At 41.2% G+C, this 12,598-nt stretch overlaps 1 protein-coding gene across 6 annotated transcripts in view; it reads left to right on the forward strand.

Annotated features, from left to right (window-relative positions):
• Window positions 1–12,598, forward strand: part of CNTNAP5 (contactin associated protein family member 5) — a 299,895-nt gene that overhangs the window by 136,401 nt on the left and 150,896 nt on the right. For all 6 annotated transcript variants that reach the window (XR_012633925.1, XR_012633926.1, XR_012633927.1 and 3 more), the window contains 3 exons: window positions 1,373–1,576; window positions 4,104–4,288; window positions 7,602–7,745. Coding sequence is in view for 2 of the 6 variants with exons in the window: in XM_074910307.1 (XP_074766408.1) it covers window positions 1,373–1,576; window positions 4,104–4,288; window positions 7,602–7,745 (533 nt within the window). In the remaining 4 variants the exon portion in view is untranslated. The remainder of the gene's footprint in view (window positions 1–1,372; window positions 1,577–4,103; window positions 4,289–7,601; window positions 7,746–12,598) is intronic.

Consider the following 12,598-nt stretch of genomic DNA (forward strand, 5'->3'; position numbering starts at 1 on the left):
CAGTACTCCAGGTGGGGTCTAACGAGAGCAGAGGGGGAGTATCCCCTCCCTCAACGTGCTGGCCACAGTTCTCTTGATGCAGCCCAGCACATGGTTGTCCTTCTGGTCTGTGAACATACATTGGAGGCTCATAGTCAGTTTTCCATCCCCTAATACCCTCAAGTCCTTCTCCACAGGGCTGCACTCAATCCACTCCTCATCACCCGGCCTCTACCTGTGTGTGGGATTGCCTCCACCCATGTGCAGGACCTTGCACATGGCCTTATTGAACTTCATGAGGTTTGCATGGGCTCACCTCTCATCCTGTTGAGGTCCCTCTGGCTGGCATCCCTTCCCTCCAGCATGTTGACTGCACCACTCAGATTGGTGTCATCAGCAAACTTGCTAAGGGTGCCCTCAATCCCAACAAAGATGTGAAACAGCATAGCAAACAGGATAAAAAATGGACTTGAATTTACATACGTTAGTCACATGTTTGAAAACAATCTATTAGTTAAAAGTATTTAAAGGTACCTGAAACATTCTGGTTATAAATATATATATTTTTTAAAAAAAAATAAGTATATTAAAAATAAATTTTGCTTACAATACCACTTTATTAAAAAAAAAAAGAGTACTGCAGGCTGCTGGTGCCAAAGGAAATATTAATTGCAATTGAAGAATTGAAGCTTGTTTCCCATCACAGTGATAGGGTTTTAGAGGCTGACTGAAGAGGAAAATGTGTTTTTTAATAGGATTTTCAAAGGTGTGTAATCAGTTTAGATGCCCAATTCCCATGAAATCCCTTCAAAAGCTTTTTGAATTGATATTTGAGTATTCCTGCCAGCCTAGTCAATTTGCATGCAGAAACAGGGTTGATAAATGCCCATCACAAACAAGCAGCCAACCCTCAGAAACTAAGATGATGCTTATTTGCATACAAAGGTGGATGCAGGCATAGCTGACATGCAGAAGCTGCTCAACAGATGCTTGTGAAGATACAAAATGTGGAAGGAGAACTGAAGTGTTCAAAGTGATGAATGACATCCTGGGTGTGTTTGAGACATACAGCAAACATGGTGAGGGATGCTCTGGAGATCTGAATATGATGGAAGGCAACTGTTCTGTTTTGAAAAGTTAAGTGAGAAAGCAGTCTTGCATGAAGGAGGAGAAGTGCAGAGGACTTCTGGTTTCATGCTAGTCTTCCCTTTCCCCAGACAGAGGGAGAGGATTGGAAATGGGTGAAATGTGGTTGCCCAGATGCCATGTATGTCCTGTGGATGTATGCTTTGAGAATGCCTGGCTTCAAGTGATTTTTGGAAAGATACTGAAAAAATATTGTCCTCTCCTGATGATACCCCTCCTCTTCATTTTGTCATCTTCTTTCTCCCAGAGTCAGATATTGCAGACTTCGATGGCAGAAGTTCACTCCTCTACAGGTTCAATCAGAAGCTGATGAGCACATTCAAAGATGTGGTTTCCTTGAAGTTCAAAAGCATGCAGGGTGATGGAGTCTTATTCCATGGAGAAGGACAGCGTGGAGACTACATTACCTTGGAACTGCAAAAAGGGAAGCTTTCCTTACACATCAACTTGGGTAAGGGTAATTAGGTTTATTAGTTCACATATTACTGTTATAAGGATTGTCTTGTTTTGCTTTTATAAATCAACTGTTTATATTAGGCAGTGTCTAGAAACTCCAGCTGAGATCAGCAAAACATGCTGTGTGTTTCAGACAGCTCACAGCTTATATGTTGGTCAGAGAAGGTGGGAAGGGAAGCAGAAGAGGATGGACTTGACTGATGTCATGCAGGACATGATAGCTGAACCAAGAAGAGACTCTGGTTCTTCTAACTAGTGCCAACCAAGGCTAAGCTGCTCAATGATTACTTTTGAAGTTTTGACCTTTGCCTGATGATGCTTTCAAGCAGTGATTTAAAAAAAAGTTCTGTTTTTTCCCTTCCACCTTTTTTATTTTTATTGTTATTAATTTTTAAGAATAGCATTCTCTGAAAGTTTGGTTTGGGGTGCCAAGCTCTATTTTTGGTTTGTGTCTTATTTTTTCCCTTCTGTGGTCAGAACTGAGCTGAGAACACAGAATTTAAATGAAAACATTCTGGTGAAAACATTGTACACACTGGTATTTGCTTCTGGAGATGGTTTCAGTAGAAAACTGTAAACATCCAGAAGACCATCACTCTGTGGTCATGCTGGGACAGATGAAATGTTGGCTTAATTTCTTGCTGTGGAAGGATGCTTGCTTTTTCCTGGTGAATACACTAAAGCACTTTGATAATAGCAGGAGCTGCTGTAGTAGGAGCTCTCTCCCACCTTGTGGCAAAATCTTCATTAGCTTAATCTGTGGATGACCCATGGTACTGGCCTCAGCAGACCCTGCTGAGTCACATTTCTCATATTGAGGGGTTTGAGTTCATCAGAAGTTTCCATGCCTGTGTTGCTGTACTTTGGTCAGCACAGGAGCCGCACTTACCCTGTTTGGATATTGAATTTGGCCTGAAAACCTCAGTGGCCCAACGAGATGGAAAACTGAACCCTTTAACCATGAGGCAGTGAGCAAGGAGAGGAGGGAATTAAGGTCTAAGTTTTTCACTGCCATTCTCAATCTTAGTAACTTTGTTAACTAAAGCAATCTGAGCCTTTTGCAGTTCACGTTCATGGTGCTTAGGCTGCCAAGGCCGGTTTTGAAAAAGTGAGAGATGTAGTATCCAGTAATGTATAGTATTAACAGGGGCAGATCTCAGATTAGCAGTTCCAGGACACTTTAAGAAGTCTGTCTAGAGCAGATAAAGCAGGCAATGGTGCAGTATCTTAGTCCCCTGTTTATGACATGGGAATTAAGAGAAATCATAAACTAGTGGGAGCAAATTAGAGGTACTAAAACAGAATTCATAGATATTTTTTTCTTAATTTTTCCCCTCATGCTTAATTATGTTTGTTTTAAATGTAACAATTTTCCACAGCTCTTGAATTTCATTTTTTCATAAGCTCATTAATTGCTTAGTCTCCAACTAGTATTTTCTTTCTTTCTTCCTTCCTTTCTTTGTTTTTATTTATTTACTTTATCAAAGAGTAGAAATGATAATGCAGCATTTTTTTTATTTGGTATTTGGACCAAGTGCCTACATTCCAAGTCTCTGAATGTGGGATTTTTTAGCTCCATTCATTTGTCCTCCTCTTACAGATGTTTCATACTAGGATAAGATACAGTACCGTTAAATGTATTACGTCACTTCTTTCAGAGGAGATGCTGTTGTGAATACATAGTCTGAGATAAGAGGTTTTTGTCTTTCAGCAGTACCCCCAAATGTACAGATTTTAGCCATTTCAAGTCCTCTGTGTGCATTCATACATCATGGGCAGGGCTTCTGATGTCTGCTCTTGAATCTGCTTGCATCTTGCCTGGCAGTTTTAGAGCATGTGTTCTCTCCATTCTACTGGAATACAAAAAGGGACGCATACTCCTTTCGGTGAGACTCTGAAGTGTTCAGACATGTAACCAGATGGAAAACAAGAGTGCTTGAAATCACCAGGGTTAGGGCCTAAATATTTTTATGACTCGATCTCAACTTTTGGAGGTCCAGGCCAAGTTTAAGAATCTTTTTGAGCTGAACAAAACACTCACATTCATGTTGCTTCACTGACTTGTGGCTTTTTTTTTTTGTTTTCTCTGAAAATGAACAGGCACAATTTTCTTGTTAAAAAACAAAAACCACATAGCTGAAGTGTCAGTAGTGGTCTGTTAATGTGAATAGGCAGGAGACTTTTGGTGGAACGTGAAGGGAGCTCTTAAAGCACCAGGCCTCAAATACGTAGTAGAACCAAGGGCCAGGCAGAGCAGCGATCCTGTGCATGCTGCAGTGTTGTGTGGGTGCAGCATCAGGAAAACCTCCTGGTTTATGTGTATGTGTGCATGTGCGTATACACACATATATGAATAAGAGGCCCAAAATATCCAGGGCAAGCTTTGACAAGGGTGTGTTTCTGATGAGCAGAGCTCCAGTTTGCATCTAGGAGCACTGGTCTGTGCTCCCCTTAAATCCCCATGCTTCACTTAAGGGCCTGGAGGTAACTCTGGTGTCTTCTGCCTGTCTCTGCTTCTCCAGGGGACTCCAACCTGCACTTCAGTAACAGCCACACATCTGTCACCCTGGGCAGCCTCCTGGATGACCAGCACTGGCACTCAGTTCTCATAGAGCGCTTCAACAAGCAAGTGAACTTCACAGTGGACAAGCACACCCAGCATTTCCGAACGAAGGGGGATTCAGATCACCTGGATATTGATTATGAGGTGTGTGAAGCCCTTTAGGTTATAATTTGGGAGATCAGGCTGAATTGGTGTAAAATGAATGTGATGAAAAACAACCACCCTATGAGCTGTTTCTTTCCAGCAAAGATCTTTTCTTTATTTAATATTTCCTTTCCGGAGAGCTTCTTTCATAGTTAACAAACACAGGCTATGTCAGTACAACTCTATGTACAACGAACGGTCTGAGAAAATGACCAGTCTCTGGACAAATATGCAATGGATTATGCTTATACTTCACAGTATGGTGGACTTTGAGCTAAACTAAAAGATATAGTCTGGGTTCTAGTCAAATATTCAGGGGGCAACTGCACTTATCTATATGGAGAGGTGCTGTGTCATCATGTTCAATGATTTTAATGGGATTTTTGCACGCCATCCCTGCATTTGATTGACACGACCATGGGTATACCAGCTTGAGCTGTGCCTCCAGTTGCTCACATTGCAGCTCTCCACATAGAGAAGAGCAGGTAAAGACCATTGTCTTCCCAGTTGGAATGGAAGACCCTGAGCACAACTGTTAAGACAACTAGCTCTGACCCAGATCCCTTCATATCTGGGCTTGTCATGCAGAGCATCCTGGTCTAGGGAGCCGGAGCAGCTCAGCTAAAGGAGGACTGAGCAGAGGAAACATCCTGACTGCCCATAAAATCTGAGGCTGGTGTGCTCCCCTGTGAAGAGCCCAAGGTGTGACAGAATGCAGTTTATGTCACTCCAGCAGTTCAGTGCTTGTGACTGATAGTAAAAAAATACCTTTGAAACTTTTTATATCATTGTATCTATATGCAAGGCAGTTCCTCATCTGTTCCCCCCATCACTGCACACCTGAGTACAAATTACCCATGTCCATTTTTATCCCCATATGCTTGTCTACCAAGTCTTGCTAGCCCACAAGGCACAGGGTCATGCTTGCACAGTCAGAGCCATCACCCTGTCTGGATGCGTTGAGCTGGCCTTGCTTAAGAGACCACAAGTTTCCCCTCTGCACTTCGAATTCATTTCTCTGGAAAGGATCAATTCCCAGCATGCCCAAGGGAGAAAAGCAGACAGCTCGGCAGTGGCAGGTGCCTGCTCTCTGTTCCTCTCATGTTTCAGCTGAAATTCCCTTCTTTGCATTTCACAAACCAGGGTGGAGAGAGTGGTACCTGTCCCCTGACACTGCTGTACCAAATCATGAGCACATGTAGTAGGGACAGCACATTTGAGCAGTGAGATTCTGTAACAGCTTCAGACTGAACTAGCAAGGGCCAAAGCTGTAACTACTTTCAAGATGGAGTTGAGAAAAGCCAAATGATCGAGTAATAAAATTCCTTGCTTCCTGCTACAAGGTTGATGCCAGTTAGGGAAAACTCAGGCTTCAGTGTATTTGCAGAACATTTTTCCAGATGTTCCAAAACAGGGAGCATGGTAGAGAAGATCTTTGGCTGATGTAAATCAGTCACTACTGACCTCTGTGGCTCTCTGTCCTGGCCCCTGCTGCGTAGATTTTCACGTGATGTGTTTTCTTTCCATTTGCACTGAGACAATCTTTCAGTTGAACGTTACAATAATACACTCTACTGAAAGTTTATCTCAGCACACTTTAGGGATTGAAGGCTTTACTGAGGGTAATAAAACCATTAGTTTGGTAATTAAAATTATTGCCGATCACAAAGGAAACTTTTTTTAATAATGCAGTGGTATAATTGATATTGATTTTTCTTCTCGTTTTGAAACCCAGTACAACGTCCCTAAACAGGAGACTTAAAAAAAAAGAACATGAAAGAAGGAAAGCCTAGTGTTTTAAGGGAAGAACTAATGATTCTTGCTTGGAAAAAAACATTGCTACCACATAAGCCCTTGTGCCAATAACAAACCTGGAAGTGATGTAAAATAGCAGTCTATTCCCTCTTTATTTCTCTGAATTGATCGATGAATACAGCTGAGGTGTAAGTTCATTAAGGACTTGTTTTCAAAGAAGTGCTTTCAAGGTTATCCAGGGAGGTTTCATTTGCTTAGGTATCCCAGCTTGTTAGGTGGAGTGGGAGGAAAAATAACCCCCAAATTTCCCTTTATTTTTATAATAATGAGCTGAGGCAAGACATTAAGAATCGTGACAGAGGCTTAAGGCTCACCAGGCTTCAGCAGCCGTCAGTGTCGGCAGCACCACGCAGCAGTGTGTGCCCTTGCTGCAGCAGGTGCAGCGGGATTGCAGCACAGCTCCTGATGCGCTGGAACCACTGTGAACTGTGATGACTGCAGGATCCCCACTGGCATTACATCACTCACGATGCTGCTGGTTGTGATGGGAAAAATGAGTAAAAAGCCAGTGGTACCACCAGTAGGAAGACTTTGCCAAAAAGACCAGTAGAGCTAATTAGAAATGAGCTGTGTCATCTGGCAAAAGAAAAAAGGATTATCAGAATTTTGGGGGTTGTGAGGTTTGGGGTGCGGGGTCTCTCTGTCTGTCTTTCTCTCTGTCTGTCTGTCTTTCTCTCTGTCTGTCTGTCTTTCTCTCTGTCTGTCTTTTCTAAAGAATCTAAAGTAATTATGCTCCAAGGATTTTGGAAGCTTTGTTTTCTTAGGTTCTTTATCCTCCCAGGGCTTTCAGCCCTCCAATTGAGTGATGAGTTGTAATCTGCACAATACTAACATATTCCACTACTTAGACAACAGCCCATCAGAAATTTTAAATGCGTAACTTGCGGAACTTCTTCATTACACTGATCTGTCTCAAATACCACGTGAGAGTATTTTAAAGACCGAACCACAGTGAAAATTAGGGAAAAACGATTGCAAGGTGCAAATGGGGTAGTTTGTGTGTGTGATACTACCCTCCACTGGCTGAAATCAGAACTGTTCAGATACATGCTTGGTGGAAAGGGTTAACTCCAGCTCTCAGCCAAACCCAGGGCTCTGTGCGTATGAAGAGTTTATTCCCCCATTGCCCAGAGGTTCCTGGCCACTGTGGTCTGCTTGGGGGGCTGTGAGCTGGAGACGTTTTGAACATTATCTTGTGCATTGGATGTTCCTGGGTAGGGGGCTGGTGGTATTGGGTTGGTGAAGTGGTGTGCAAAGGCACTTAAAAGCTGTTTCGAAGCTAGTGAGCTGTCTGTGGCAGCAGCATTTCTCCAACAGCTGTAATGCTGTGCAGCCTGTAATTCCCCTGTTGGGCAGCCAGGCCCTGTGCTGTGCTCCGACAGGATGCTATTAATGTGGCTTGTTCTGAGATCACGTCCTGCCTTGGCTGCATGGAGTGAGGCTCTGCCCTCTTGCTCTTGGGGTGATAACTAAATACTTTTCTTATTCTTTCCAAAAGCTCAGTTTCGGAGGTATTCCCGTCCCAGGGAAACCAGGAACCTTTCAGAGGAAAAATTTCCATGGGTGCATCGAGAACCTTTATTACAATGGAGTCAATATAATTGACCTGGCAAAAAGACGCAAACCTCAGATCTATACTGTGGTAAGAGACAATAATGTATGCTTTCCTTCTTTACTTCCATGCTGTTGGTGCTGCTGTCTTCACTGAATGAGTGGAGTTCAGATTTAGATAACTATGGGCATAATTAGCTTGTTAAAATGATACTGCTGAGGCTAACACCAGCCAGCGCTGACTGCTGTGGTGAGAATTAGTGAAAGACATGTGTGGAAATTAATACATTTCTCTGACTTTCCAAGAGTATTACAATTTGTTTGGAGAAACTTTTTAATTCCTTTTCCAAGATTAAAATGTGTCTTTTTGATAGGGTGATAGAAGTCATAAAGGCTTTTTTTCTGGTTAGCTCAGTTGAAATCTTATTTTCTGAACCACTCTCCATCACTTTTGTGGAGTACAGTAGTAGCAAAATTCTATTCTGCTATTTGAGTTGGTATTATAGAGAAGAATAAATGTTTCTTTTACTATTGGAAATATTTTAGTTTGTGCCACCCCTTATATTCAGTGATTGGCAGTTCTGAGAACCATTGACCTGATATTAGTGTCTCTAAATGTGGGATGGTAGAGGTAAAGCAAAAGGAACCATGTTCTCATCCAGCCTGCTAACATAAAACATAAACATAACTTCACTCATAATAATGTCCAAAATTACAGATATATTTAAATATATCATGAGCAAAATAAAGAACATTTTCTTTCATAAGTAGAAAGAACAGTGCATTCCCATGCAGCCTTGACGAACTGTAAATAATTCAGCTCTTTGTTTAGCTCATACCTCACTCCTGTACCATGCTTTGATATATGCCTTTTGGCTAATAATGTATCTTTGGAGAACATGGAAGTGAAACTGCTTCTGGCTCTCATGGCATCTTCTAGTTTGTAGTAATGTGTATAAACAGACTGAAGCTACAACAAAGCAAGCCAGAAGACCACAAGAAGTCTTCCCTTTCCTTATTTTCCCTGCCTAGAGTGAGGCTGAATACACAGGGAAATGGGAAGTGGAAAGGTGATGGGTGAGAAGTGCTGCATTCTTTTGCTGGCAGTCAAGATTTCCTCAAGGATGTTCCCCTAGCCTGGGACTGAGAGACTTTGCTTTAATAATCTGAAGTTTGATTGCTCTGACTCAGGTTGCTAAGGCACAAATCTTATGAACTGTGTTAAATTGCTCTTCCCCTCAGCTTACTTTCTAAGGGGAGCAAAGAGCCCTAGTCTGCTCCTTAGGTCATTAAACAGCTGGCTGTTTTGACAGCTGGGTAATGGGAAGGCCTTCCTAAAGGGGAAAAGAAAAACTTTGTAATGTGTTTTTTTTCTCTGAAGGGTGTTGTCTGGGTATAACATGGCCCCAAGCAATGAAACTCTGTTATCACAATACTTGGTTCAGTCAATGCTAGATCAAAGGTCAGGAATCCTGCTCCTTTTGTCAATTTAAGGTAGCAGGGATTTGGCCCCATCTTCCAATCTCCCTCACAGAAGTCATGGTTTTAACATGATAGTTTTCAAAGGCTGGTTGCTGTACTGCATTTTGCAAGATTTATGAGCTGATACGTGCTGTCTGTGACGCTTAAGTATGCAAAGTGCATGGAAAGGTTGCCACATGCACAGCACCTCATAATCTTAGATGAACATCCTTCTATAGGAAACAGCCCCTGTAAACCTCTTGTTTTCCAGCATCCATTCCATCACAGCTATTTATCTCCTCTAGCAACTTTCAGGTACTTCCAGCTTTCACAGACTGATGTCTCTCTCCCATCTTCCTGCTCTTCCTCACTTCTTAGCAGTTTACTTACTCAAATTAAAATAACTTGTTCTTACTAAATGTAGTCTTTTGCCTGCCAGACTTCCTCAGCACTAAATGCTTTTACTCAAAGTTCATTGAGGTTTTCAAGAAACAATCCATATCCCCAGGGAGCTGCAAGCTTCTCTGCTTCATGTCTTTGTAGTTGCTAGGGTTGTCTGGAGTGGAAAAATGATGAAAGAAATAGCACAGAGTAATAATTAAATATGTCAGGGACTTGGAATCACTTCTTCCAACAATGTGTTGTATAGTTGTGTTCCCTCCCCACAATCTGAGAGATCACCGGAGATGGTTCTGCATTGTTAGTACCCAAAATACCTTTGTCTCCTAACAAAAGGTATTTCAGGACAAACTGGCTGGTTTGGGATTAGAAAGTCATTAATGCTCAGACTCACTAGTTTTTGATTCCAAAAGGTCGTCAGACTTCAACAACTCAGTCTCTGCTTCATTCTCTCTGCCTTTGTGAACGTTAACGCAGTCTAGTCAGTGAGCCAAACTTGTGGGTTTTCATACCCATCAGCTTTGGATTTTTTACTGTTGACATCTTTCACACAAGGAGGGGAATGGTACATGAGCTTTAGAGGTATAGATTTCCTCTTATGAAGTAGTTCCTCATCCATATAAATAATGGTCCCAAATCAGCTGCATTTAAAGTCAGAGGAAGAAACTACAGGTTGTCAATAACAGAGTACTGTACTATGTATTGTCCTCTTGGGTGGTGGCTGTGATTATCATTCTGCCTGTTCTTTTCTGTAACTCATTTGCAGTTGTCAGACTTGCAATAAATCCCCTGGAGAAGACATCTCAAGATAACGAGGCAGCCTGTCTCTGAACTGGAACTCGCCTTCAGAATTCCATTTTTATATTGCCTGATACTTAACCTCTCTATATGGTAGCCCTATCTATTTGGGCAGGCTATCTACTCTCTGGGGTTTCTTCTGTCCCTGATGGTATGTTATGGGTTGTTTTGCTGTGGTTTTTTTTCTCCCCTAGGTCACTGAGTGTGGAGAAATGATAGGGGATCTTTTTTTTGCTATCCAGAGTGATTACTGGTTTTAATTGCAAGAGGTTATGAGAAGTCAAATTTCTGTAATTACCACTGTTATGGTTGTAATGCTGGACCCTGTGGAAACCTCAGAAAATACTTTAAAATAATAATCTGAAAATCTGCCCTATTTACTCGATGTCTTCTCAGCACAAAAGAAGTGCAGACTGCCCATTGTGAGAAATGGTACAGCAGTTACTCGCCCTTCTTGGCCAAGTAGTTAGCGGCAGGAAAATACACCATATGAGCCACATTTACAAGAAGCAGAAGGGGAATTGTCCTTCACAGAAGGATATTTGACCTGTTGATATCTGGGATGGTGAAGTCCTTGTTGAAGGATGTTGTGCTTGTTAAGAGTGTATGTAGATGCAGGAGGTTATGGGACGAGTACTAGCAAGAGAAATCCATTGAGAATTGCTAAATATGTCTGGCTGAGGGAGTAGTTAAGAGAAAAATAGCTATAGCATTCTGAAAATAACTATAGTATCCGGGCCACTAGGGCTTACCTACTGCTAGATTCAGGTTGCACCTTTAAAAACTGCTCCAATGTGACCTGTGGCCAGGGTCTTAAGTCTTTTCATGTGTCACTGATTTGTGATGCCAAAATAAGAAGCTATCTAGCAGAAGGAAAGAAATTAAGAGGTCATGAAAACATGCTGTGTTTGATCTTCTCAATGATCCACCCTATGTATTCACTGAAATTGAGGAAAACCCTGTCCCCCCTTCCCTTCCATCACCTTTGGCTAATAGGAATTGGAGTTGTATTTTTGTTTAGCAGAGCAAACCCTGCACTGACTAGAGAGGAGTGCAAAATATTTGTAAGGCAGAAGTTGTCAGCCCTCAGATAATCTTGAATTTCTACGTGGCCTGCCATGTTGAATTTGGGAGTGACAATTCAGCACAGCAAGGGATGTGGTGACATGTAAATGCATCACTGTAGTGCCTCAGGGAAATAACCCATTGCCTGCATCAAAGAGCAAGGAAAGATACCTAGTGACAGGAGAATGTAAACTAATAATTCATTCCCTTTATAGAGAATCCAAACATGCTATTTTATTAAGCTGATTTGAGATACTTTCATCTTGAGAAGAATTTACTTGTCTACGCATGTCTTATTCTGCCAAAGCACTATTGCAAGTTTTGATATAGCTGTGAGTATCAGGCTGGTGACTAGGGTTTAGAGAACCATGAGAGAGACATATATTTTCTTTTTTCTTAATTTTTTATTTTTCATTATTTTTTGCACTGCAATCAGACTATAGAAATCATAAATAAATTTGTTGGAACTACTTAGTGACATTTTTCACAAGTTCCTATAGGACTAAGTTGAATATATTAAAAAAAATAAATTCAATTACTTAACAAAAGTCTGAGTCACACGCATTAAAAAAGGTAGTTGAGTTTGCTGTTCTTTAGACAAGGCAGGTGAACTCATACTCCAGAAATATTTGATTCCTGTAAAAATAGTTTTTTATGGTTTCTTCTATCTTCCTGTCTGCTGTCTGGGTCTTCAGATGAGTTTCCTTCACAACCTACCTGCATTGTGGAATAGTAAGGAAGTCTGTATAGATAGCATTAATTTTAAGCTCACATTTTATTGTTGCTGGATGGCAGAACAGGACTGTTTAAAAAGAAATTGTGTCACCTCGATCAAGAACTTGAAATAAAGTCTATCTAAATGACAGTTTTTCCAACTGATTGCAGTTGGCTTTGTCTACAATTCTGAAGATTCTCAGTATGTAAATACTTAATCCAGTATGTAGCTCCAATAATAAACACTCTTTTTCTTGATATAAAAGTTTCTTTGTGTTAGGATTTTGATAGTTGTGATGACCATAAGTGAAGCAAGTCTTCTGTGGAGAAAGACCGTATCTTTTTGTAAGACTTATTGACATATGAGGAAAAAAATTACACATTTCTGAACAAACAAGGCCTTTTGGGAGTCATCAGCCTTCAGCAAATTACAGGTTAGAAACAGTTGCTCAGAGTTTAATTTATTACATTATCTAGGTAGTCAAATTGAGTGAATAGGGCAGTTAG

The sequence above is a fragment of the Athene noctua genome, chromosome 7 (genome assembly GCF_965140245.1).
Source record: "Athene noctua chromosome 7, bAthNoc1.hap1.1, whole genome shotgun sequence".
NCBI lineage: Eukaryota > Metazoa > Chordata > Aves > Strigiformes > Strigidae > Athene > Athene noctua.